We start from the raw sequence: 27,904 nt of genomic DNA, 5'->3' as shown, positions 1-27,904 counted from the left end.
ATTACAGTAATAAATAGATGGATTACAGTAATAAATACAATAGATTACAGTAATAAATGAGATGGATTACAGTAATAAATAAGATCAATTACAGTAATTAATAAAATAGATTACAGTAATAAATAGATGGATTACAGTAATAGATAAGATAGTTTACAGTAATAAACAGATAGATTACAGTAATTAATAAGATGGATTACAGTAATAAATAAAATGGATTACAATAATAAATAAGATAGATTACAGTAATAAATAAGATGGATTACAGTAATAAATAAGATAGATTACAGTAATAAATAGATAGATTACAGTAATAAATAGGTGGATTACAGTAATAAATAAAATGGATTACAGTAATAAATAAGATAGATTACAGTAATAAATAAGATGGATTACAGCAATAAATAGTTTACAGTAATAAACAGATAGATTACAGTATTTCAGTTCAATTCAACTTTATTTATAAAGCGCCAAATCACGACAAGAGTCGTCTCAAGGCACTTCACATAATAAAAATTCCAATTCAGGTCAGTTCATTAAGCCAATCAGAAATAATGTTTCCTATATAAGGAACCCAGCAGGTTGCATCAAGTCACTGACTAGCATGCAGCGACAGTGGAGAGGAAAACTCCCTTTTAACAGGAAGAAACCTCCAGAGAATCCTGGCTCAGTATAAGCAGCCATCCTCCACGACTCACTGGGGATGGAGAAGACAGAGCAGGCACACACACACACACACACACACACACACACACACACACACACACACACACACACACACACACGCACGCACGCACACACACACACACACACACACACACACACACACACACACACACACACACACACACACACACACACACACACACACACACAAGTAATGTGTCTATAGTTATATTGTGATGTCTTAGTAAATATTGTATTTGGTGAAAGATAAACTTTATTGTATTTATCTTAGTGGATCTATAATTAAACGGGTAAACTAGTATTAGCACATCAAAAGTCAATGAAAACAAAAAGTTATTATCAGGAGAGGGAGAATGTTTAAGTGGTTAGCAGCAGTGTGCTAGTCGATGGCCCCCTCCATGAGGCCACCACAGCTCAGCAGAACGTCATTGTAGCATCTTCTGGGGAGAAAAACACTTATAGAGAAAATAAAGTTAACAGCTGAAATTGCACAAAATAGTACAGTTAAAGAGCAGACTGTAGAAGAAAGCATTAGTGTGAAAAGTGGTCAGTGTATCCTCCAGCAGTCTAAGCCTATAGCAGCATAACTACAGAGATAACTCTGGATACCCTATCCTTTTAGATGGAGGCATGTTGGAGGCAGGGCAAGAGAGAGCCGTCTTTACCGACTGTACACTCCACCTCCCTGTACTCCCCCACTTGTCCAGATTTAGGCTAACATCAGATTTTAACCATAGGCCCTATCAAATAAAAATGTTTTAAGCCTATTCTTAAAAGTAGACAAAGTGTCTGCCTCACGGACTAAAGCTGGGAGCTGGTTCCACAGGAGAGGAGCCTGATAACTAAAAGATCTGCCTCCCATCCTAATTTTAGATATTCTTGGAACCACCAGTAGACCTGTCTGAGAGCGAAGTGCTCGGTTAGGAACATATGGAACAATCAGATTACTGATGTATGATGGAGCTTGATTATTAAGAGCTTTATATGTGAGAAGAAGGATCTTAAAATCTATTCTGAATTTAACAGGTAGCCAATGTAGGGAAGCTAAGACAGGAGAGATATGATCTCTCTTTTTAATTCTCATCAGAACTCTAGCTGCAGCATTTTGGACAAGCTGAAGACTTTTAACTACATTCTGTGGACTTCCTGAGAGTAATGAATTACAGTAATCCAGTCTTGATGTAATAAATGCATGAGCTAGTTTTTCAGCATCACTCCTGGAAAGGATGCTTCTAATCTTAGCAATATTCCGAAGGTGGTAAAAGGAAATCCGACAAACTTGTGAAACCTGGAATTTGAATGACATGTCCTGGTCAAAGATAACACCAAGGTTCCTTGCTTTGTTCTCGGAGATTAATGTAATGCCATTCAAGTCAGGTGATTGGCTAAGCAATTTCCTTTTCTGGATTTCTGGTCCAAAGATGACAACTTCCGTCTTGTCTTGATTTAAAAGCAAAAAGTTTAGAGTCATCCTATTTTTTATGTCCTCAAGACAAGCCTGTAATCTACCCAACCGATTAGGTTCATCAGGGTTAATGGATAAATATAACTGAGTATCGTCAGCATAACAGTGGAAGTTAATCCCATGCTGTCTAATGATTTTACCAATTGGGAGCATATATATAGTAAAAAGAATTGGTCCAAGCATTGAACCCTGTGGTACTCCGCAAGTAACCCTGGAGTATGAAGACGATTTGTCATGTACATTTACAAAATGAAATCTGTCAGACAGGTACGATTTAAACCAGCCTAACACTGTTCCTTTGATCCCTACAACATGTTCAAGTCTTTCTAAAAGAACATTGTGATCAACTGTGTCAAAGGCAGCACTGAGATCTAACAAGACTAGAACAGACACAAGATTCTTATCTGAGGCCATGAGAATATCATTTGTCACTCTCACTAATGCAGTTTCAGTGCTGTGATACTCTCTAAAACCAGACTGAAATTCCTCAAACAGAGCATTAGTGTTTAAATGCTGACATACTTGGATGGCCACTATTTTCTCCAGGACTTTGGATAAAAATGGAAGGTTAGATATTGGTCTATAATTCATTGGGTCATCTGGATCCAGAGAAGGCTTCTTAAGTGAAGGTTTGATTACAGCAACTTTAAAATCTTGTGGTACATACCCATTTACTAAGGATAGATTGATTATATCTAGAATGGGGGCAGTAACCAAAGGAAATGCATCTTTAAATAATTTGGTTGGGATTGGATCCAAAATGCAAGTTGAAGGTTTAGATGAAGCTAATATTTTTGATAACTCTGAAAGCTCAACTGGATCAAAACGGTTCAAGCACAGATGAGGTTCTACAGTCACCTCTGAAGCTGCCTCACTTACTGAGGAAGAAGAAATCGCATTAGGGAGGATGCTAAAGATTTTGTTTCTAATAGAATTAATTTTACTTGTAAAAAATCCCATGAAGTCATTGCTGCTGAAGGCTAAGGGAATAGATGGCTCAGAGCTATGATTCTGTGTAAGTTTAGCAACTGTACTGAAAAGAAATTTAGGATTATGCTTATTCTCCTCAATTAATGCTGAAAAATAAGCAGTTCTAGTTTGTTGAAGCTTATTTTTATAAAGCACAAGACTATTTTTCCAGGATAGGTAGGCCTCCTCATGGTGCGTAGAGCGCCATGTTCTCTCCAATTTCCTAGAGTTTTGTTTTAAGGCTCGTAGATGAGAGTTAAACCAGGGAGTCAACTTCCTGTCCCTAATTACCTTCTTTTTTAAAGGGGCAACATCATCTAATGCCACACGTAAAGAAGAATTAACATGATGGCCTAAGGCATCAATTTGTGAGGGACTAGAACTGAAAATATTGCCCTCTGCTACATGCCTCTGAGATGCTGAGGACAGTAAAGATGGAACAGTTGATTTAAAAGACGCAACTGCGTTGTCAGATAGAGACCGACTATAGTGAAATTTACTTTCATGTCTCAAGAACTCAGTTATAAAAAACTCAAAGGTTATCAGAAAGTGGTCCGAGAGGACTGGATTATGTGGAAAGATCGTTATTTCCTCACACTCAATGCCATAAGTCAGCACAAGGTCCAATGTATGAGGGCAGGCGTGGGTGGAGCTATGTATTCTTTGAGTGAAACCAATTGAGTCTAAGATATTACTAAAGGCTACATTGAGGCAATCATTTTCAATGTCCACATGAATGTTGAAATCCCCCACTACAATGACCTTATCAGTATTTAGCACCATATCAGATAAAAAATCAGAGATCTGATCCAAAAACTCAGAGTAAGGGCCTGGTGGACGATATAAAACTACAAACAAGAGTGGTTTTACAGTTTGCAATCTGGATTAGGAAAACTAAGAATAAGATGTTAGAACGAACTGTAACTATTAATCTGTAAGGTACTGATTAATAAGTCCGAATGAAAAATGGTTGCCACTCCTCCTCCTCGCCCTGTACTTCGAGCAATATGATGATTTAAATAATTTGAAGGAGTCGACTCGTTTAAGCTAACATAGTCCTCTTGCTGCAGCCAGGATTCTGTGAGAGAGAGCAATGAGATCTGATTATCACAAATCAAGTCATTAACTAACAAAGTCTTAGAAAAAATGGATCTAATGTTCAACAACCCACATTTAATTTTTCTATTTTTCTGCTCAGTTGAATTTGTTCTAATATTTATGAGATTTCCATGGTTTGCTTTATTAAGCCTGATATTTAATCTGTGTGATTTTGGCCGTGGGCAGGACACTGTCTAGTAATAAATAAGATGGATTACAGTAATAAATAAAATGGATTACAGCAATAAATAAAACAGATTACAGTAAAAAATAGATTACAGTAATAAATAAAATGGATTAGGTTAATAAATAGATAGATTACAGTAATAAATAGATTACAGTAATAAATAGATGGATTACAGTAATAAATAGATAGATTACAGTAATAAATAGATGGATTAGAGTAATAAATAGATAAATTACAGTAATAAATAAGATAGATTACAGTAATAAATAAGATGGATTACAGTACTTAATAGTTTACAGTAATAAACAGATAGATTACAGTAATAAATAGATGGATTACAGTAATAAATAGTTTACAGTAATAAACAGATAGATTACAGTAATAAATAAAATGGATTACAGTAATAAATAGATTACAGTAATAAATAAGATAGATTACAGTAATAAATAAGATGGATTAGGTTAATAAATAGATAGATTACAGTAATAAATAAGATAGATTACAGTAATAAATAAGATGGATTAGGTTAATAAATAGATAGATTACAGTAATAAATAAAATAGATTACAGTAATAAATAAAATGGATTAGGTTAATAAATAGATAGATTACAGTAATAAATAAGATAGATTACAGTAATAAATAGATAGATTACAGTAATAAATAAGATAGATTACAGTGATAAATAAGATGGATTACAGTAATTAATAAGACAGATGGATAATGGATTGATCTTGTGAAGGAGAGTTTTAACATTTATAAAACCAGATAAACAATGTATAGAAGGAGGTAGCAGCAGCAATGGAACAGCAGTTTCAAATGATTTTATTATGTATAAAAATATTAGTTTATTATTTATAAAAACAATTGACAGACTGAAAAATGTACAAGTCTAGGTCTTCTATGCAACAGTTACAGATGAAAGGTAATCCCACGTTGTCTCAGTTTGTCACAGCGGCGATTCGAGCATCCGTAGGCTGCACGAAAGTCAGCCATGTTGACCCTCGAGCTTCACAATTAATAAAGGTGTATTTCTGCAAACACAAATCCAGAAATGTCCGGTTTTAATATCCCAATGTTAGTTTTGTGTAACAAACCAAGATACTTAAAAATCACGGGCAATTTAGCATTAATTTATTTAAAATAAAAGGAGCGACTCCTACTGAGGTAAAGAGTAAACTTTGTTTTGCTAAGCAGTCCACCCACCGTAGCCTCGTCATCTCTAAGCCAAGTTAGACAGCTAATAAATACAGAAACATCCACAAACACCATTTACACAACAATGTGGCTGTCGTAAAGTCGTTATTGGTTTTGTAGAACCACATAAAATACTGATTGTGGTCTCAACCTGAATAACATGCAGATAGCCTAGACGGGACACATGGCTCACAATTAAGTCTCTTTCAAAAGCAAAAGCGTTACTTTCAACATGTGCAAGTACGTTGTCTCAGGCCCATGTCTTCTAAGGGTTGTAACAAGGCAAACCGCTTGTAAATCCGTTAAGCAGTGAATCCGTAAATCCGTTGAGCAGTGTATTTTAATTATGCCAAATAAATAAACCTAAATAAATAAATACGTTAATGTTTCATCGAGTTATGGGTGTTTTTGTTTAAGCTGATCACCTTCCAGCTGCTACCATTGAGAGCGGTGGGGTCTGTTGTCTGAGGTAAGATGGACGCTGTTTAGCTACGCCGTCGACTCCCGCTTTCGCCATCTAGTGTTTATATACATATCTATGTTAGTGAAGGCGGAGAAGAGGGCGAACAAGAGGAAAAACAGGCAGATTCCTCCTCTATTTACAAACTCCTGGGGATGCAACAAGTGGGCGTGGTGCATCCACTAACAGATCTGACGTCGACAAATGTTTAGAATCGAGTCGTCGATGTCATTGACCCTTCGTTACAGCTCTAGTCAGCATATTCAACTATGTAAAGAAAAAGTATTTAATGAGAATGTCTCATTCATTCACTTCTAGGATGTCTTTATTTTTTTGAGCAGTGTACTTTAATTATATGATGAAATTATATAACAATATAACCAATAAATAAAACAGGCCCTTACTTTTCCAACAGAGGGCAGTAGTCACATATATATATATATATATATATATATATATATATGTATATATACATACATACAGGACTGATGATGATGAAGGTACTAATCCTTATACCCCATCTGGGTGCTTTAAGACCAGGAACCATTTAAACTTGTGACCATTCCATCCCTAGAATAGTATTAATAAAATATTTACACAGTAAATAAAAGTCACCCCCTACTAGAGTCTTACTCCACTCCCACTTCATCATTGAAAAATGCAGACCGAGAGGGCGGAGTGGCTTACCAATACACACACAGGCTCACAATGACATTGTGACATCACAGTGTACCAACTAACGTCATAGGGTACCTCTTAGCTAATAGAAATGGCCGATTTAAATTCCAGTGCAGTGCAGAGTTTTTACCTGAAGACAGTACAACACTGACAGTTTTAGACCAAATATTTAAATTTTAACTAAGATGCACTAAAGTGCTAAATTATTGACTACACATGTCTACAGCACGACTAGACACTCATTTATATAGTTTATCAGCTAAAAAAAGTTGATTTGGGATGACTTGCTCTTTAAAGACATGAATGTGGCTCTATGGCTACAAAGTCTTACACTCACTCTCTCTTCTTTTTATCTATGTGCACCAACATATCAGCTAATTTCGTTTTTGGTCCTCCTGGAGTTCTTGGTCCACCATGCCATCGCTGTTCGCCTGTTGACTGGAACAGCATTAAACCAAACCATGTTCAATCCCTCGAGATGAATTTGACACCATCAAACTGCCCCACCATCATCCAGTAAGGATTTTTAGTTTTTGCTACACACTGATATAAATTGTCAGACAAGGAAGAAACACCAAGTTTTAACCTGTGTGTGTGTGTGTGTGTGTATGTGTGTGCATATATATATATAGGGCTGCACAGTGGCGCAGTGGTTAGAAGTATGTTGCCTTGCAGCGAGAAGGTCCTGGGTTCGCTTCCCGGCCTAGGATCCTTCTGCATGGAGTTAGCATGTTCTCCCTGTGCATGCGTGGGTTCTCTCTGGGTTCCTCCCACAGTCCAAAAACATGACTGTTAGGTTGATTGGTCTGTCTAAATTGTCCTGAGGTGTGTGTGTGTGTGTGTGTGTGTGTGTGTGTGTGTGTGTGTGTGTGTGTGTGTGTGTGTGTGTGTGCGCATGATTGTTTGTCCTGTGTGTCTCTGTGTTGCCCTGCGATGGACTGGCTCTCTGTCCAGGGTGTACCCCGCCTGATTGCCCATTGACGGCTGGAGATGGGCACCAGCCCCCCCCCCGCGACCCCACGTGGACAAGCGGGTTCAGAAAATGGATGGATGTGTATGCATTTATATGTGTGCGTGTGTGTAATTGAACAGCAGCCTGTGTGTTTGTGCCTCACAGAGTCAAGCTGACTGATGGAAAAGAGTTCTGTATGGATTCTTCCCAGCCGGATTTTATGGAGCATCTTAACATATTGGAATCTCAGTAGAAAGGGCCTTAGATGTTGTCCATGGGGAGGTCCATTCACCCTCTTCTGCTTTATAACAATAAACAAATAGCTGCCATCTGTCGCCTTCATTCTGTTCAATAATAAAAGCATTGTTAAAGCGGGATTCAGATATTTGATGTTGTTTGCTGGTTGTTAGTCTCTGGCTTCATTCTTAACCCGTAAACATTTGAGTGATTCTACAAAAATCATCAGAAATGAAACGTATAATTTTAAAAGAGAATTTTAAAGAGAACTATAAAAGAATTATACTAATTAATTTCATGGAGGAGGAGGAAAAGTTGTAAGGGTGTTGCATTTGATTGTAATCGTCTATTGTTGGTGAACTGGGAGCTGTGGATATTGGAAGGGGATGGGGGTGGGGGGGTGAAACATTAAAAAATGTAAATTTGGTTTGTGTGATTGAGGATGACACGTTATAAGAAAATGGCAATGACACTCAGTGTAGGGAATATATATATTTTTTGTTTTATATTTCTTGAAATTTGATTTGGAGGGGGGGGGGGGGGGGATTATATAAGCTACCAGAGCTTCTTTCCCTTCCTATTGAACATGTTCTACATGTATATGCATATACATATGTTTGGGTTTCTTTCTGAATACTTTTTGAATACTTTAAATTGTCTATTGATTTACATGTTCAATAAAGAAAGAACAAAAAAAAATTCTAATTGTGTTGGTGTTTATGAAATACAGCATTATTATTATAATATTCTGTAATTCTCATGATTTTATGTATAAAAATGAGCTGATTAGATGAGATAAGTTATGGACGGCTCAGAACTTTTTGTTCCTCAACCAGAATAAAACCGAGACTATCCTGTTCTGCCTGAAATACAAACATGGATGTGCCCAAGGGATTGACTCTCCTTCATTAGCACCTTTTGAGAAGGCGGTGGTCACCAACCTGGGGGTGAAGTTGGATGTAGAGCTCACATTGGACACCCAGGTCAATGGAACGATCAGATCCTGCTACTTCCATCTCAGGAGAATAGCTAGGATTAAGCCGCTGCTATCTCTGAAACATCTGGAAACTGTCATCCACGCCTTCATTACCACCAGACTGGACTACTGTAACTCGCTTTATGCAGGCATCAAGCAGGCCTCCATAGCGAAACTGCAGAAGGTCCAAAACGCGGCAGCCAGGTTACTGACTGGTACCAGGACATCTGAACACATCACGCCCGTCCTGGCATCCCTACACTGGCTTCCAGTCTCCTTTAGAGTTTCATTTAAAGTTCTGGTGTTTGTTTTTAAATGTTTAAATGAGTTGTCTCCACGTTATCTATCGGATCTGATCCATCCTTATGTTCCCTCAAGGAACCTTCGGTCAGCACAACAAGGACTGTTGGTCGTTCCTAAACACAGACTACAATCTCGAGGGGGTCGTGCTTTCTCGGTGCTGGGGCCGAGGCTCTGGGATGAGCTACCTGCATGTGTTAAACAGGCCAGCACGCTCAGCAAGTTTAAGAGCCGTCTGAAAACTCACTTTTATTCTTTAGCTGTTATTCAGGAAGAGTCTCGTTAACTGATGGCTCTGCACTTTTTGCTGCCCCACCTGGATTTTATCTGCATGTTTTTGTTGGTTTTAAATGGTTTCATATGTTTTTATTTTTAGGTTTATTTCTGCTGTGCAGCGCTTTGTTTGGTCCTTGGGCCGTGTGAAGGCGCTATATAAATAAAGTTTAGTACTAGTAGTATAGATTTTATAGATTTTTTTTCTCTTTTATGTAGAAGTCTCATTTCTGGGGAGATGAATCTAGATTAAAGGCACATGTCACCACCCCTGACACAAGCCTGCAGACAAAACCCTTACGTAGATATTAGGTGACCGAGACAGGAAGAGACTGAACAAGTTAGTTCACAAAGCTAGCTCGGTTCTGAGCTGCCCGCTGGATTCAGTTGAGGAGAAGTGTGAAAGGAGGATGCTGGTGAAAATGGCCTCCATCTAAAAGAAACTCCCACCCACTGCATCCCACTGTGGAGACCACGGACAGCTCCTTCAGAGGCAGACGGAGACATCCCAGATGTAAAACAGAACGCTACCGTAGGTCATTCATCCCCTCTGCTGTAAGAGTGTAGACCTCCTCAGTTTAACTGGTACTGGCATTATCCTGGTACACAATACCACCAGTGCAATACTCAGTATGTGTTCAATACTCGTGCAATACCGGAGTTACACATTGCAGTGTCTATTGCAGTACGCTGCATAGTGTTGGAACCCAAGAGTTTTCTTTTATTTTTTGTGATTTTTATTGGTGGAAGGTTACAATACTAGATTTCCGCCGATGTGAATATACATGCACCTTTGTTATTATTTATCTTCAAATTATTCTCTTAAAGAGCAAGTCACCCCCTACAAGAAGCGTACTTCACTCCCACTTCATGTTTGAAAAATGCAACAAATGCTGTTGCCTGGCATACCGAGAGGGCGGAGCCGCTAACAAATACACACACACAGGCTCACAATGGCATTATGACATCATAATGTACCAGATGAGATCATAGCATACCTCTTAGCCAATAGCGGTGGCAGACTTAAATTCAAATACAGTGCAGAATTTTTCCCTGACGACGGCGCAACACTGACAGTTTTAGGCAGAATATTTTAATTTTAACCAAGATGCACTGAACTGCCAAATTACTGACTACACGTGTCTGCAGCACGATTAGACACTCGTTTATTTAGTTTATCAGGGGAAAAAAATGTGATTTGGGGGTGACTTGCTCTTTAAGTGTTTGTGCTGCTGTAGCAAGCTAATTTCTGCCCTGCAGGATCAATAAAGTCTTTTCTATTCTACAGAGCCTGGGCCCTGAACCTGGGAGGAGTTTGACACCTTATTATGTCCATGATACTCCTGAGGAGTCTTGTAAACGCTCTGAAGTTGTAACTTTGTCCTACAACAACACAATCAGTACCAGTGTGTCACTGGTTTATAAATGTTGTCTCCATTTTCTTCCTCCATTGCTCACATTTGAAGACTGTCTCAGCTTGCTGGACCTTCAGAGTCTCCAGATGCTTCTCCAGCTGTTCTGAAGCATCCACAGTGTCCTCAAAGTCCTGCAGCAGGACTCTGTTCCCCAGGAGTCCACACTGCTCCTTCAGCCTCAGGTTGTCTCGCTGGACTCTGGTTCGGTCCTGCCTGGTTTGGCTCAGAAGGTCTTTCTTCTTAGCCACCATGGCCTCCACCTCTGCCAACTGCTGCCGTCTTGACTGGACCTCCATCTGACCCCAGAACAACTTCTCTTTGATGTTTGACAGGAGCTGATGCAACAGCAAAGACAGAACCATAGGAGAAATCAGCAAGATGTAAACTTTGACTCACACGTTTGGGTTTCGCTGCACTAATGGGTTCATCACATTACCTCCAAGCAGCAGCTGATCTTCTTCTGCAGTTTTAGTGATTCTTCATTTTCTTTCTCAGCCTGTTGTTTCTGCTTCAGCCTTTCAGCCCACAGCTGCTCAAACCGGACCTGTAGGGGATCCCTGCTGTCTTTATTTCTCTCACGGAGCTCTGCCTCCAGCCTGTGGACCTTCAGCTTCAACTTGAAGTGCTTGAGGCGCACCTTGGTCAGCTCGTCCTGCCGAATCTGCGCTGCAACCAGGACCGACTTGACTTTGGCCCGAGCTGCTTCCTTCCCCAGGCGACGACTAAGCGCCGCCTCAGCTGCATCCTGCTTCAGAGCCACCAGTGCCTGCCAGTCCTTTTCCACCTGAAGGCACACATTTAAAATATTGTCAGAGTCAGGTTAACTTAATACAGCTCATCTAACAAATCTGTAATGTCTCTCTCTGGTCAATAAAAAATCCTACATTTCCTAGAGTTCAGGTTTTAGGTCCTGAGTGACAAAATGACCATTATGTAATTGTGTGGCGCCCAAAACAGCAAACTAACAAGCTTTTTTACACTAAAGTCAGAGACCGCAGCAGTCTGTATGAGCCGTCTTCAGACCTGGTCCATCTTCTCCTGTGCCAGCATCTCCAGCTCCTCTGCCTGCCTCTGGGCTGACTCGGAAGCAGATCTGAGCTGAAGCTTCAGGTCAGTCAGGGCTTGGAGGTGCTTCTCATACTCATGCTGCCCTGATGCTGACCACTCCTGATGAACATCCTTGTTTGCTCTCCTTTGGAAGTATCCTGCCAACTTCATTTGCAGCTGTTGGTTTAGCTGGTGGGCTTCCTCTCTCTCCTGGTTCTCCAGGAGCTGCACCAACCCTTTGTGCTCTTCTTTGTCTGCAAGTGCGGCAGGCACCTCCTCCTCGTCCTCCTCCAGTGCAGGACAGATGGGCTCCTTGTCAGGGGTCTGAAAGTTGATCCCCGAGGGTCCATCATGGTCACTCTGCAGGTGTTCATTTGTTTTGTTCATGTCCACATCGAGCTCTTTACTTGTGGTGGGACCACTGCCCTCCTCTGGCTCACAGGATGCTGCTTCTTCAACAAAGAGCCTATTTATGACTTTCCCACTGACAGAGAGTGCCTCGTGTGCTAATATTCCAGCTGAAACGTGCTCTTCTTCATCTTCATTAACATTATTAGGAGCATTATTCTTTTCTTCATTCTGTAACTCTCTACTCATTTTTAATAATAAAAAATAAAGTTAGAATGTATTAAATGGCATTTGTTTGGAGTTAAACGGCTCGCGCAGTTCTGTTGTCAATGAAACTATTCGTTTAGTTTCCGTTGTCCTGGAAACTGGGACCAGGAACCAATCACAGGAGCTCTGTGACGCTCATGAATATTAATTAGGAAGGTGGGTGTGCAGCGCGAGTAGTGAGGCACGTAGTGCGCAGGCGCGAGGTCCTGCCTTCTACAACAAGAAGCAAGAGCCAGGCAAGATGGCCGACCTGGGGAAGAAGTACTGCGTTAACTGCCTCGCGGATGTTACAAACCTACGGCTTCGCTGCACCGACTGCCCCGATATCGAGCTGTGTCCCGAGTGCTTTTCGGCAGGTGCAGAAATCGGTAATCACCGGAGATGGCATGGCTACCAGCAGGTCGACGGCGGTCTTTTCTCACTCTGGGGTCCCGAAGCAGAGGGAGGATGGACCAGCAGGGAAGAGCAGTCGCTCCTCGATGCCATCGAGCAGTATGGATTTGGAAACTGGGTACATCACTTTTATTCACAAATACTCACTAAAGTTTAGTTTTAATGTCTATAGAAAGAAAAAAAGTTTAACAAGAACCAAAAAAAGGGCCACGACGTCTGTAACTTTCAGGAGAACAACTGTCTGTATGATTTGGTACACTCACAGTAAAATACGAGCAAGATCAATAATCTGTTGTTTCTGACTTCTCATAGAGTTGGGACCAGAGCTAGCATAAACTAACTGTAAATATAAATGAAAAGCTGACTTATTACAAGATTTAGATGTTTTCAGGTGTCAGACAAGCTCAGCAGATATGAGGATGTGGAAAAGAAAACTATTCAGTAGAAATCCTAACTCACTAAAAGTGTTCTAATCTAAAAGCAGAGTTTTGTGCTGTTAAGGAAGGATGTTTCTGTTTAAATATTAATTAAATTCTATAGAACCACCTCATAAATTTTTATACTATAATTAGTTTCTTTACCATAAAAACAGGAGTTTTTAGAAGAAGAAAAAAATATCCTTTTAAATGTTTAAATGAGTTGTCTTCACGTTATCTATCAGATCTGATCCATCCTTATGTTCCCTCAAGGAACCTTCGGTCAGCACAGCAAGGACTGTTGGTCGTTCCTAGCTAGGGTTTCCTGTTAGGGGTATTCCTGCTAGGACAAGCTGGTTCCCAAAGTCAGAGACTCTCTTGGTCAGCTTGCTTCCCACACCAAACCTTCTGTCAGGAATCTTGGCGTGACCTTTGACCCAGCTCTCACCCTGGATTCTCATGTCAGTTCTCTTGTTCGCTCATCCTTCTTCCATCTCAGGAACATTGCTAAGCTGAGTCCCATTCTGTCCCGCTCTGAACTTGAGACAGTTCTCCACACCTTCATCTCCTCACGCTTAGACTACTGTAACTCTCTTTTCACGTGTCTGAGCAGAACCTCCCTGAACCGTCTACAGGTGGTTCAGAACGCCTGTGCTTGGCTTCTGACCAAGTCCTCCAAACACACCCACATCACCCCGCTTCTCCTCCAGCTTCACTGGCTGCCAGTCAACTTCAGGGTTCATTTCAAGGTCCTGGTTCTGGTCTATAGGGCCTTACATGGACAAGCACCATCTTACATTGGTGATCTTCTTAGTCCCTACACCCCCAGCAGGTCCCTGAGGTCCAGTGATCAAAGCCTACTGGTTGTGCAGCACCAGGCTAAAGGTCAAAGGTGACAGATCATTTGCTGCTGTGGCCCCCAGACTCTGGACCTCTCTCCCCCTGAGCCTGAGATCAGTGGACTCAGTGGTCTCCTTTAAAAAGCAGCTGAAGACTCACCAGTTCAAGCTGGCTTTTGTATGACCTTCTTCACCTCTCTCTCTTTATTCTGCTCTCCCCACCTATTCCACCTTCCTCAGGATCCACTGATTTCCCTCTTTCCTGTTCACTCTCCCTCTTTCTTAACTTTTTTCTTTTAAATCGCAATTGCTTATTCTTGCTCATGTTAAATATATTTTTAAACATTTTCGAAATGCTTTTTTATATTTTTACATTTTTTATATTTGTTTTTGTGAAGTGCCTCGTGATTTTTATCATGAGAGGCGCTACAGAAATGATATTTTCTTCTTCTTCCTTTCTATAGCGCCTCTCAAGATAAAAATCACGGGGCGCTTCACAAAAACAAAAAAATGTAAAAATACAAAAAAGAATTTAGAAAATGGTTAAAAATATATTCAAAATGTGCAAAAAATAGACAGTTGTGATTAAAAAAATAAAAGACCAGGGGACTCATTTATAAAGCTTGTTCCCGCTCAGAAGGGGGTCTGAAAACTGCGTAAGTTAGCCTGCAGAAAGATTTTACAGAAAGGCTTTGGACCTGGTGTAAATACATGTTGGAGATATGTTTACATGCATAAAAAACAACTTCAGCCAACATAAGGCAATTGTGTTTTACTGATGCTGCATGTAAATGCACAGAGGGATGATTGGATTTTCCTCTGTTTAATTTCCGCTGTAAATAATCTAATAATGTATAAAGCAGTGGTTCTCAATCCTTTGTTCTGGAGGGCCGGTATCCAGCATGTTTTAGTTTCATCTTACCAGCACCCTAAACTGTGTTTTTGGGTCACCAACAATCTAAAGTGTGTGTTTGGGTCACCAGCACCATAAACTGTGTGTTTAGGTCACCAGCACCATAAACTGTGTGTTTGGGTCACCAGCACCCTAAACTGTGTTTTTGGGTCACCAACACCCTAAACTGTGTGTTTGGGTCACCAACACCCTGAACTGTGTTTTTGGGTCACCAACACCCTGAACTGTGTTTTTGGGTCACCAGCACCATAAACTAAACTGTGTTTGGGTCACCAGCACCCTAAACTGTGTGTTTGGGTCACCAGCACCATAAACTGTGTGTTTGGGTCACCAACACCCTAAACTGTGTGTTTGGGTCACCAACACCATAAACTGTGTGTTTGGGTCACCAACACCCTAAACTGTGTGTTTGGGTCACCAATAGCCTAAACTGTGTGTTTGGGTCACCAACAATCTAAAGTGTGTGTTTGGGTCACCAACACCATAAACTGTGTTTTTGGGTCACCAGCACCATAAACTGTGTTTTTGGGTCACCAGCACCATAAACTGTGTTTTTGGGTCACCAGCACCATAAAGTTTGTGTTTAGGTCACCAACAATCTTAAGTGTGTGTTTGGGTCACCTGCACCCTAAACTGTGTGTTTAAGCCACCAACACCCTAAACTTTGTGTTTGGGTCACCAACACCCTAAACTGTGTGTTTGGGTCACCAGCACCCTAAACTGTGTGTTTGGGTCACCAACACCCTAAACTGTGTTTTTGGGTCACCAACACCCTGAACTGTGTTTTTGGGTCACCAGCACCATAAACTGTGTGTTTGGGTCACCAGCACCCTAAACTGTGTGTTTGGGTCACCAGCACCATAAACTGTGTGTTTAGGTCACCAGCACCCTAAACTGTGTTTTTGGGTCACCAACACCCTAAACTGTGTGTTTGGGTCACCAACACCCTAAACTGTGTTTTTGGGTCACCAACACCCTGAACTGTGTTTTTGGGTCACCAGCACCATAAACTGTGTGTTTGGGTCACCAGCACCCTAAACTGTGTGTTTGGGTCACCAGCACCATAAACTGTGTGTTTACGTCACCAACACCCTGAACTGTGTGTTTGGGTCACCAACACCCTTAACTTTGTGTTTGGGTTACCAACACCATAAACTGTGTGTTTGGGTCACCAATAGCCTATACTGTGTGTTTGGGTCAACAACAATCAAAAGTGTGTGTTTGGGTCACCAACACCATAAACTGTGTTTTTGGGTCACCAGCACCATAAACTGTGTTTTTGGGTCACCAGCACCATAAACTGTGTTTTTGGGTCACCAGTACCATAAAGTTTGTGTTTAGGTCACCAACAATCTTAAGTGTGTGTTTGGGTCACCTGCACCCTAAACTGTGTGTTTAAGCCACCAACACCCTAAACTTTGTGTTTGGGTCACCAACACCCTAAACTTTGTGTTTGGGTCACCAACACCCTAAACTTTGTGTTTGGGTCACCAACACCCTAAACTGTGTGTTTGGGTCACCAACACCATAAACTGTGTGTTTGGGTCACCAACACCCTAAACTTTGTGTTTGGGTCACCAACACCCTAAACTTTGTGTTTGGGTCACCAACACCCTAAACTGTGTGTTTGGGTCACCAACACCATAAACTGTGTTTTTGGGTCACCAACAATCTAAAGTGTGTGTTTAGGTCACCTGCACCCTAAACTGTGTGTTTGGGTCACCAGCACCCTAAACTGTGTGTTTGGGTCACCAACACCATAAACTGTGTGTTTGGGTCACCAGCACCATAAACTGTGTGTTTAGGTCACCAACACCATAAACTGTGTGTTTGGGTCACCAGCACCATAAACTGTGTGTTTAGGTCACCAGCACCCTAAACTGTGTGTTTGGGTCACCAGCACCCTAAACTGTGTGTTTGGGTCACCAACACCATAAACTGTGTGTTTGGGTCACCAACACCCTAAACTTTGTGTTTGGGTCACCAACACCCTAAACTTTGTGTTTGGGTCACCAACACCCCAAACTGTGTGTTTGGGTCACCAACACCATAAACTGTGTTTTTGGGTCACCAACAATCTAAAGTGTGTGTTTAGGTCACCTGCACCCTAAACTGTGTTTTTGGGTCACCAGCACCATAAACTGTGTGTTTAGGTCACCAGCACCCTAAACTGTGTGTTTGGGTCACCAGCACCATAAACTGTGTGTTTGGGTCACCAGCACCATAAACTGTGTGTTTGGGTCACCAACACCATAAACTGTGTGTTTGGGTCACCAGCACCATAAACTGTGTGTTTAGGTCACCAGCACCATAAACTGTGTGTTTGGGTCACCAGCACCATAAACTGTGTGTTTGGGTCACCAACACCCTAAACTGTGTGTTTGGGTCACCAGCACCCTAAACTGTGTGTTTGGGTCACCAGCACCATAAACTGTGTGTTTGGGTCACCAGCACCATAAACTGTGTGTTTAGGTCACCAGCACCATAAACTGTGTGTTTGGGTCACCAACACCCTAAACTGTGTGTTTGGGTCACCAGCACCATAAACTGTGTGTTTAGGTCACCAGTACCATAAACTGTGTGTTTGGGTCACCAACACCATAAACTGTGTGTTTGGGTCACCAGCACCCTAAACTGTGTGTTTGGGTCACCAGCACCATAAACTGTGTGTTTTGGGTCACCAGCACCATAAACTGTGTGTTTAGGTCACCAGCACCCTAAACTGTGTGTTTGGGTCACCAGCACCATAAACTGTGTGTTTGGGTCACCAGCACCCTAAACTGTGTGTTTGGGTCACCAGCACCCTAAACTGTGTGTTTGGGTCACCAACACCATACAGTCGGGCAAAGTATTTAGTCAGCCACTGATTGTGCAAGTTCTCCCACTTAAAATGATGACAGAGGTCAGTAATTTACATCATAGGTACACTTCAACTGTGAGAGACAGAATGTGAAAAAAATCTATGAATTCACATGGCAGGATTTTTAAAGAATTTATTTGTAAATCAGGGTGGAAAATAAGTATTTGGTCAATAACAAAAATTCAACTCAATACTTTGTAACATAACCTTTGTTGGCAATAACAGAGGTCAAACGATTACTATAGGTCTTTACCAGGTTTGCACACACAGTAGCTGGTATTTTGGCCCATTCCTCCATGCAGATCTTCTCGAGAGCAGTGATGTTTTGGGGCTGTCGCCGAGCAACACGGACTTTCAACTCCCTCCACAGATTTTCTATGGGGTTGAGGTCTGGAGACTGGCTAGGCCACTCCAGGACTTTCAAATGCTTCTTACGGAGCCACTCCTTTGTTGCCCGGGTGGTGTGTTTGGGATCATTGTCGTGTTGGAAGACCCAGCCACGTTTCATCTTCAAAGCTTTCACTGATGGAAGGAGGTTTTGGCTCAGAATCTCACGATACATGGCCCCATTCATTCTGTCCTTAACACGGATCAGTCGTCCTGTCCCCTTAGCAGAAAAACAGCCCCAAAGCATGATGTTCCCACCCCCATGCTTCACAGTAGGTATGGTGTTCTTGGGATGCAACTCAGTATTCTTCTTCCTCCAAACACGACGAGTTGAGTTCATACCAAAAAGTTCTACTTTGGTTTCATCTGACCACATGACATTCTCCCAGTCCTCTGCTGTATCATCCATGTGCTCTCTGGCAAACTTCAGACGGGCCTGGACATGCACTGGCTTCAGCAGCGGAACACGTCTGGCACTGCAGGATTTGATTCCCTGCCGTTGTAGTGTGTTACTGATGGTGACCTTTGTTACTGTGGTCCCAGCTCTCTGCAGGTCATTCACCAGGTCCCCCCGTGTGGTTCTGGGATTCTTGCTCACAGTTCTCATGATCATTTTGACCCCACGGGATGAGATCTTGTGTGGAGCCCCAGATCGAGGGAGATTATCAGTGGTCTTGTATAGGGCCCGACCGATACCGATATAAAACTTTTAACAAAGGCCGATAGCCGATAGAATGTCCGATAAATCTCCCTCACAAAAAAATGATTACAAATGTTCTTAAGATTAAACCCTTCATTCTCTGCCTTTTTGATGCTAACTTATTTCTATATTACACACCAAAGAACTGTCTCAATAACTCACTAGGGTTTCCAAGTAATGCAAATAAGATTTATTTAGCAATCTCAAAAACAACAGAACACACAAACTACTACTGAAGATGAGCAGATGCTGCAGATGACATCACCGGATGGATCTTTAGTGAAGTAGGCCCACACCTTACTACGACCCTCTTTTTCCATCTGTAATAAAATAATCAGCATAAAAGTACAGTTATATATCTGTTGATACCAAGACAAAGTAAAATACATTAAATGTGGCTTTTTTATACTTAAAAGTTTAAAAATTATCATGTAAATAAATGATATCAGACATTGTGGCTCAAAACCAATGGCTCTGTTTTTGTTTGGTTCCCCAGCTGTTCAGGTTTTCTCATTTAGTATTCAAGTCTTTTTTTTCCTTCCACTGAATTTTCTACTCCGTTTGTTGTCAGGTTTTTTTTCTAGTTATTCGTCTTTCCCTTTTAGGATTCTTTCTTCTTTAAAAATATTTTCATTTATAGTTCCTCCCATGTTCCCCTGCTGTACTCTGCTCCCACTCCCAGCTCCTCCTCATAACTAGTCCTCTGTCATCTCTCACTCCTCAGTGCATACGGTTCAGTTTCAGTCAAACTCTGCTGGTTTCAGCGTCCTAGCTACCTGATTTTTGGCATTAAAATACTTTTGAGTTTTACACTTTTGTGTTTTGATCCTTTCCAAAGCCGACGGTATTAGGAAAATAAAAATAAGATATGTTAAATGACTAGTATGTGGCAATGTATAAGCCTTATGTAAAATATAAGGCTGAAAAATACAATAGATTTATTCTGTTGTAGAGAGGAATGTTTATTTTCTCGTATTACCGCCCCCCCTCCTCTCCCAGCTAGGGAGAGGAGGGGGGGACTCCCTGCACAGCGTTTCATTGCTTTGTTGCCAACCCCCCCTCGCACGTCCTCAGCTGCGACAACGGTAGTGTGCCGCCGAAGCGCCGCGAAACGGGGTCCACCTTCATTCGTCGCCCTTGTTATCCTATTCTATAGGATACATGGGCCGCCGAAGCGCTGCACGCCGGCGCTCCAGCCCGCGCCATGCAGCGATAGTTTCGGCGTCTGCACTATTTTTTTCGCGAGCCGCGGGTGAACCGCGTGAGTTTGAAAAGACTGCTGAAGAAGAGCGGAGGAAATTGCCTGAGAATATTCCAGAATGTCTACCAGAAAAAGGCTGATGTTACTTACTTACTGCCCTGCATGACTAAAGGGGAAGCAGCGTGAGCTCTGCGTAGAGCGTAATGCTGCGGCAGTTTTATTTTTCAGGTTAACTTTTCAACACGAGCCCACGAGGCACACAATAAACTTAGGAAGCATGTTGAGGGGAAACATACTTTTGTCATTGCTTATTTTACCGTTCAACTTACCACTGACACAACAAATATGCTTAAAACTGAAGACTTACCTCCTACTTCCTCATCACCGTCTCGTCTCTGCTTGACTCTGCTGCTCCGCTGCATGTGTGCTGTGACGGTGGCTCCACCCCCCGAGGAGTGGAGCCCACAACATGAGTTCATAAAGCTGGCGCCATCTGCTGGATAGGTAGCGCTATATCGCCATATCGGCCGTCTTTTTGGCCGATAGCTGATAGAGTTAATGACCCCTATATCGGTCGATAATATCGGCCGGCCGATATATCGGTCGGGCCCTAGTCTTGTATGTCTTCCATTTTCTGATAATTGCTCCCACAGTTGATTTTTTCACACCGAGCTGCTTGCCTATTGTAGATTCACTCTTCCCAGTCTGGTGCAGGTCTACAATTCTTTTCCTGGTGTCCTTCGAAAGCTCTTTGGTCTTGGCCATAGTGGAGTTTGGAGTCTGACTGTTTGAGGCTGTGGACAGGTGTCTTTTATACAGATAATGTGGTCAAACAGGTGCCATTAATACAGGTAACAAGTGGAGGACAGAAAAGCTTCTTAAAGAAGATGTTACAAGTCTGTGAGAGCCAGAGATTTTCCTTGTTTGAAGTGACCAAATACTTATTTTCCACCCTGATTTACAAATAAATTCTTTAAAAATCCTGCCATGTGAATTCATGGATTTTTTTTCACATTCTGTCTCTCACAGTTGAAGTGTACCTATGATGTAAATTACTGACCTCTGTCATCATTTTAAGTGGGAGTATTTGCACAATCGGTGGCTGACTAAATACTTTTTTGCCCCACTGTAAACTGTGTCTTTGGGTCACCAACACCCTAAACTGTGTTTTTGGGTCACCAACACCCTAAACTGTGTGTTTGGGTCACCAACACCCTAAACTGTGTTTTTGGGTCACCAACACCCTAAACTGTGTGTTTGGGTCACCAACACCCTAAACTGTGTGTTTGGGTCACCAACACCCTAAACTGTGCGTTTGGGTCACCAACACCTTAAACTGTGTCTTTTTGATTAAACTGGGTGATCTTGAATTCACAGTTGAGGCCTTTCATAGCCATGAGGCTGCAAGTCTAGAGATCCAACATGTAACTTTAGTGTGTTTCAGCAAAAGGGCAATGAGATATAATTGAGTCCTAAAACTCGCTATGTGCTGAAAAACTGTTTAGCATTTTCACATACGGCCTTAAATAGATGCACTAAACTCTGCTGCCGGCCAGTGTCTGCCAACACACGTCTGATACTTGCATTATTTAGCCTTTAATACAAAACAAAACTACAGGCTACATTCCATAAGTACATTAAAGTTACATCGACGAATAAGAGTTTCTGCAGAGGTGGAGAGCAACTGTTTTACCTACACTAATGTTTTCTCTCGTTCCTCCAAACAGAAAGCCTTAACGTGACCAGTTTGTTTCATAAACGACGTTTTAAACAACAGTTGTTGCTTGTGAACATGTTTTAGCTCTTACTGCTGTTGATAAACAACACTATAAACAGGAGTTACATATAACCAGGAGCTGGGGACATTGTTAGTGTAAACTCATTACTCTCACATCATCATTCATCTCCTTGGACACGCCCCCTGATCCTGATGAAAGCCGTTCTTGTGAAACACTTGTGACCTCTGGTCTGACTCTGATTGTCCACATACCAGTCTCATTGTAATCGCTGTTCAACAGGCTTTGATAAGGACCTTGTTCTGATACTTGAGTTTGTGTAGATTCAAGTTATCCTGGACATGCCAACCAAGACGTTTTAGTTGGAAACATCTGGAATTATCTTGAAGAAGTTCCACGTCTCATCCAAGAAGAAGCTTCGCTTCAGAACTGATGCAGTTCATGGATCTGCAACATTTACGACCCAAAGAGCCGTTTTCCCTCAGTCCACACGTTCACAGGACCTGTAGAAAAAAGACCGTTTTAATTTGTGATGAATGTGTGGCGCTTGAATCCGTCCTCCATCTTGGCTCTTTAGAGCAAGCACCGCCTTGTTTCATTCAGGACTTTAGATACGTCTGTTGGGCTCGTAGGTTTCTCATCTAAAGTATAAAGTTAGTCAGCTACTTGGACCGAGTTCTGAGTAAAGTATTTAATCATGTGCTTCGTCCTAAAACACCCTAACACTTACCTCTGTGTTCCATGTGCTGCACCCCCATTGGCTAGTAATCCAGTAAAGCCATTCAGGTAAATTCTGGGTTCCTTTTATGTCCTTGTCTTTATTTGTCCCGACTTGTTTTCTTTCAGGAAGACATGGCGGCTCATGTCGGAGCATCCCGGACCCCTCAGGAAGTCATGGAGCATTATGTCACCATGTATATTCATGGTAACCTGGGTAAAGCCTGCATCCCTGACAATATTCCAAACCGAGTAACGGACCACACCTGTCCCAGTGGGGGCCCCCTGTCTCCAAGCCTCACCACCCCCCTTCCCCCGCTGGACATAATCCTGGCGGAGCAGCAGCAGCTTGGCTACATGCCACTACGAGATGACTATGAAATTGAATACGACCAGGATGCAGAGAAGCTGATCAGCGGGCTGTCTGTCAACTACGACGACGAAGATGTGGAAATTGAGTTAAAGCGTGCCCACGTGGACATGTACGTTCGTAAGCTAAGGGAGCGCCAGAGACGCAAGAACATCGCCCGAGATTATAACCTGGTGCCCGGGTTCCTCGGAAGGGACAAGAAAGACAAGGAGAAGGAGAAGCCTGGTGGGCTGGGAGTGGGAGGAGCCTCTGTTGGTGCGGGTGGGGCTGGAGTAGGAGGAGGAGTTGGATCGGCGTCCACAGCAGGAGCTGGGTCTGGTCCCATTCCCGGTACCCCCAAAAGGAAGATCACCAAGGAAGAGAAGGAGCAGCGAGTGAGATTACGGGCGCTTTGCCAGTTTATGGCCCATCGAGAGTTTGAAGACTTCTTTGAGAACATGCACAAGGAGCGAGCGCTGAGAGCGAAGGTGCGTGAGCTGCAGCGCTACCGCCGCAACGGCATCACACGTCTGGAAGAGTCAGCCGAGTACGAAGCTGCTCGACACAAACGGGAGAAACGGAAAGAGAACAAGAGCGTGGTGGCCTCCAAGCGCGGCAGTTCAGGAGGAGCCGGTTTGGGTTCTGGGACGGGACTTGGGGGTGGAGCTGGAGGAGGCGTCGCTGGAGGGCTGGGGGTTGGCGGTGGGCTCAAAGAAGATGGTAAAGACGGAGAGTTTGCAGCCATTGAGAATCTGGCGGGCTTTGAGCTCCTGTCAGATAGAGAGAAGGTGTTGTGTAACTCGCTGAACCTGAGCCCGACGCGCTACCTGACTGTCAAAACCATCATCATCAAAGATCATCTCCAGAAAAGGCAAGGCATCCCCACCAAGAGCCGACTGCCCAGCTATCTGGACAAGGTTCTCAAGAAACGGATTCTCACCTTCCTGACGGAGAGCGGCTGGATATCCAGAGACGCCTCGTAGCGCCGGGTCAGGGCTGGTGAGCTGACCCGGCTTCCAACAACAAACAGAACACTTGACTTTTCTTTTCAGGCTTGTGAATATGTACATTTGTAAATAAAAGGTGTCCTTTTGGAAAAAACACATTTATTTTCACGCAAAGTCCCCAAATGCTACTCCTATCATTTTTACATTCTGCCCACATTAGCTCTAGATGACCAAACGGACGGTCCCAGTAAGTATGGAACAAGCCCCCAGCAGCTCTACTTTAGATGTTCTCCTGTCCACAAACACCTAAGCCCCGTCTACCATAGGTCAGCTGTTTCTCTGCACCTCCACACCTGATTCAGGAGCCTGTTCATCTCCACCTGATTAAAGCTGGTGTGTTGGATCACTGAAGCCTCTAAATACTGGAGACAGACATTTATTCATGCTGAATGTGTAAAAGCTCCTTTTGGGACCAGGTGCAATAGAACAGGTGTGAGACAAACCTCTGCCTCATCACCGATCGGTGTCTGCAGAGCTTTATGGCCTGCTGACCAGGTGATTCGGAGCAGGGAAACAACTAAAACATACTGGTTAGTGGCTTTTGAGCACCAGGGTTGAATAGTCCTTTAACTATTTCAGCATTTTTGTCAAAATAGTGTGAAGTTATTTTTATGAATAGATTTAAAAAGTGTCTATCGGGCGTGCCATCAGACTTTAAATGTACTTATCTAGTGTTCAGAGTAAAATCCTTCCAACCTTTCAGTATTGGTGGCAGCCAACATAACACGTTTCTGCAGTCTCACGTTCTTTCTAGTGTTTTAGTTTAGCTCAACAACCTCCGTTTGGAGAAATACAGATGAGTTCTGACGAAGATGCACCAACGAATCTCAACACTTCACAGCCGTTTATGCAAACATTATTTATATGACATGGTTACTCTGACTGAATATAGCTAGCTTGGTTGCACATTTCCCATGCAAACAGCCATTTAATTAATAGTAATTATAGAAGCGCTAAACGAACACATGCTTATGAACGGGTGTTTGCATAAACTTCTGTGACCTGTTTGAGACTTGAACACCAGACCTGAACCGACCTGCTGTAACTTTGGAAGTCCAGTCGGAAATACAATTTGTTTAATCAAATAAAATAAAAAATATATCTTTCAATAGCTATTGATGAAAAACTTGGGTTAAAACCTGAACTGAACCCAGCAACATTACTCACAGATGTGATTGGCTTGGACCAAGATTGTCTGAAAGGATTCAAATGGTTTGAATTTGAATCTAAACGGATCAGAGCGTCCTGAATGCTCCTAGTTAGTTTTAGTAACTCCGCTTTAACCAGTGGCGTGGTACAAAGCAGGCTGAATAACTGAATGTGTGTTTGCTCAGACCCAGCTCAGGGTTTCCTAGTGGTCACCAGCCCCCAGAGTCCGTTATTCAGCTAAAGCAGGCGTGGGGAACCCTGGTCCTCGAGGGCCGGGATCCTGCATGTCTGCTCCAACACTTCTGATTCAGCGGTTGATTCACCTGTCCAGCAGCTCATCAGGCTCTGCAGAAGCCTGTTAATCTCCCGCTGATTGAAACCAGGTGTGTTGAAGCAGGGTTGAAACTAAAATATGCTGGATAGCGGCCCTCGATGGACCAGGGTTCCCCACCCCTGAGCTAAAGGTGCATTTACCATTGCTAGAAGGCTGAATGTTAACGTTTGTGTTTGCCATTATTTTTGATGAAAATAGTCATTGCCTTGCATCAGGGTGGTAAAAGAACAGAAGCTGTAGTGTGAGCGTGAGCTGAAGGACTCTAGCCATGAAGACGTGCTAGCGTGCGGAGGTGGTTGCATGCCGTAACTAAAAAGTAGAAGGTGACTTTAGGAAGTTTTATCAGGTGGTTGCATCCAGTTTTTACGGTATTCCCATGTTTTCATAGACTGGCATATTTAATGTGGTATTGAACTTGGAAAACAGAAAGATCCTGTATATTTATTTCATGGAGCCTTTTCTTGTTCCAAAGGAAGTTGGTTTAAGTTTTATTTTTCTCCAGCGGCACACTGTGGTTCTCTTCTGCTGACTCAACCAACTCTCCTGGATTGTTCTGAAGTAACGTCTCACCAAACAAAGCAGAAGATGGGAAATGGGCTTCATCAATGCACCAGATGTAAATAGAAATGTGTACATTGGGTAAAAGGGTGTAATTAGAGACGTGGGATGTGTACAGTATTTTGTTTCATAAAAAGTTTTATAGTTTTTGTAATAAAGACTTTAAATCTCAACAAGGAGGCTGGTTGTGAGTCGTGTGCGGCGGAGCCGCTTCATATACACGTTTTAATGTTGACTGCAGCTCTAATGTGCCCATGGGCTTCTCTGCTTTTACAGCAGTTCTCTTCATTGTGAGGGATCACTCTAGTTAATTTTAGTTGGTGTCAACATTTTCTTCAGATTCAGAAGACTTGTGTCATTCAGTCAGTGCAGATGCATTTCTCAACAACACTGAGAGCACAGGGCTCAAGTTAAAACATCACAAAAGTTACAGATTAAAAACTACCGACATTAATGTACAAAGGAAAGTGCCAGTGGCGGCTGGCCAGTAGAGGGCGATAGGGCGCCGCCCTCCCAGTTTCCCCACTGTTTTTAATTTTTATTTAAATAAATAAATAAATAAAATTAACAATAATCACATATTCTAAGTTAATTGTGTGTTTTGTAACAAAAATAAATCATATATATATATCTATGTTGGTCTCTGCCGAGCGGTGGAGGCTGTGTGCTGTTTTTCAATCGCCCAAACAAACTAGACGGGACCAGTTGTCCAATTGCTGACAAGAATATCAAAGGGTAGGAATGGGAATGTATCCAATCAGCGTCGACGTTGTTTCAGAACGTTTCAGAAGCTTGATGGGCGATAGAGCTACCGCCAAGGCTTTCGTTGGTGTTCGGTAGAACTCGGAGAGTCTCGACTCCAGCACGTTTTTGGTCGTGACTCGTGACGGTCGTGACACAGACGCAGACATGGACGCCAGTGAGCCTACAACCAGGATACCGGATCTCAGCAGCCACTGAATTCAGTTCGGTCTCTTCTCCAGCATCCGTTCGAGAGGAGAACTATGGTGGAAAAACTTAATGTCAAAGAGCTTGGACCAGATCAGCCCGACGTAAAGAGAAGCCAGCAGGAGAAGGAGAAGGGTAAACTGTACACACGACGCTTCTCCCAAAATTGGTACACCAGGAAGCAGTGGCTAGCTGGATGCAATCACGCTAATGCGTTATTTTGCTTTCCGTGTTTGTTATTCGTAACGGCTGGGATCCACAGAAGGTGGATGTGGAACTTGTGTCTCATTGGGGACTCCATTCCTTCTCTGACTGAGGAATGCAGCGCATCAGTGCAGCAGCCAACAAAGAAACGGAGGACGTTTGGACAGGGAGAACAGCAGCTGGGTGCAGAGGTAAGCTGTACATTACATTTCTGTAAACAAGACAATCAGAATCAGAAATCCTTGGTTGTCCCACAAACCGGGACATTTGTTTAATAACATGTTTAATGTGCAATAACTGTAAAAACTAATTTCAACACACATACCTATTATACATATTTAATCATGTAAATGTGTATTTCAAGTAAATTTGTACATACATCAATCTGATTCCATTTTACTTGTTACACTTCTGCTGCAGCAAACAAATTTCCCAGCTTTTGGGACAATAAAACATTTCTGATTTGTCCCAAAAAGTGGGAAATATGACATTTGTAAGAGGATACTGATGACATTATTTCCTATGAAAGTGTTTCCACTTTCCATAAGTCCTAACAGTGTAAATTTCTGGCATTTTGTCTAAGTAGTGTTTACTACCATTACTGTAACAGTGACCTGCTCATAATTTTTCGTGTTCAC

The 27,904-nt window shown here is 42.3% G+C and overlaps 4 protein-coding genes across 11 annotated transcripts in view; 3 read left to right on the top strand and 1 right to left on the bottom strand.

Annotated features, from left to right (window-relative positions):
* LOC107376761 (uncharacterized) overlaps positions 1-8,440 on the top strand; it is a 29,804-nt gene extending 21,364 nt beyond the window's left edge. The window contains exons 8-9 of the mRNA XM_054747310.2: positions 7,115-7,256; positions 7,858-8,440. Coding sequence (XP_054603285.2) covers positions 7,115-7,256; positions 7,858-7,945 — 230 coding nt within the window. The 3' untranslated portion in view covers positions 7,946-8,440. The remainder of the gene's footprint in view (positions 1-7,114; positions 7,257-7,857) is intronic.
* Positions 8,441-10,356: 1,916 nt separating this feature from the next.
* Positions 10,357-12,650, bottom strand: cfap184 (cilia and flagella associated protein 184). The gene is made up of 3 exons (XM_015946023.3): positions 11,917-12,650; positions 11,330-11,677; positions 10,357-11,228 (listed from the first exon to the last, which is right to left on the bottom strand). The coding sequence occupies exons 1-3, from the start codon at positions 12,535-12,537 to the stop codon at positions 10,890-10,892; spliced, it is 1,308 nt and encodes a 435-aa protein (XP_015801509.3). The 5' UTR covers positions 12,538-12,650; the 3' UTR covers positions 10,357-10,889.
* Positions 12,651-12,661: 11 nt separating this feature from the next.
* Positions 12,662-26,611, top strand: tada2b (transcriptional adaptor 2B). Its single transcript, XM_015946021.3, has 2 exons — positions 12,662-13,066; positions 22,847-26,611. Exons 1-2 carry the CDS (start codon positions 12,797-12,799, stop codon positions 24,047-24,049), a joined length of 1,473 nt encoding a protein of 490 aa, XP_015801507.3. The 5' UTR covers positions 12,662-12,796; the 3' UTR covers positions 24,050-26,611.
* A 381-nt stretch (positions 26,612-26,992) lies between these two features.
* Positions 26,993-27,904, top strand: part of sorcs2 (sortilin-related VPS10 domain containing receptor 2) — a 502,015-nt gene continuing 501,103 nt past the window's right edge. For 7 of the 8 annotated variants that reach the window (XM_070544302.1, XM_070544294.1, XM_070544300.1 and 4 more), the window contains exons 1-2: positions 27,080-27,197; positions 27,325-27,457. In XM_070544302.1, the coding sequence (XP_070400403.1) occupies positions 27,382-27,457 (76 nt within the window). In that variant the 5' untranslated portion in view covers positions 27,080-27,197; positions 27,325-27,381. Of the gene's footprint in view, positions 27,458-27,904 lie in introns of all 8 variants that reach the window. The other variant, XM_070544299.1, reaches the window with a different exon arrangement.

The sequence above is a fragment of the Nothobranchius furzeri genome, chromosome 14, assembly GCF_043380555.1.
Source record: "Nothobranchius furzeri strain GRZ-AD chromosome 14, NfurGRZ-RIMD1, whole genome shotgun sequence".
In the NCBI taxonomy this organism is placed as follows: domain Eukaryota; kingdom Metazoa; phylum Chordata; class Actinopteri; order Cyprinodontiformes; family Nothobranchiidae; genus Nothobranchius; species Nothobranchius furzeri.
Note: the sequence above shows the minus strand (reverse complement) of the source record. Positions and strands in the feature narration are given on the sequence as shown.

Coding starts and splice junctions, on each gene's coding strand:
- cfap184 (XM_015946023.3), bottom strand. CDS start 12,537: ATGAGTAGAGAGTTACAGAATGAAGAAAAGAATAATGCTCCTAATAAT. Junction 11,678..11,916: donor CACAGGAGAAGATGGACCAG/GTCTGAAGACGG, acceptor GTGTGCCTTCAG/GTGGAAAAGGACTGGCAGGC. Junction 11,229..11,329: donor AGATCAGCTGCTGCTTGGAG/GTAATGTGATGA, acceptor CTGTTGCATCAG/CTCCTGTCAAACATCAAAGA.
- tada2b (XM_015946021.3), top strand. CDS start 12,797: ATGGCCGACCTGGGGAAGAAGTACTGCGTTAACTGCCTCGCGGATGTT. Junction 13,067..22,846: donor AGTATGGATTTGGAAACTGG/GTACATCACTTT, acceptor GTTTTCTTTCAG/GAAGACATGGCGGCTCATGT.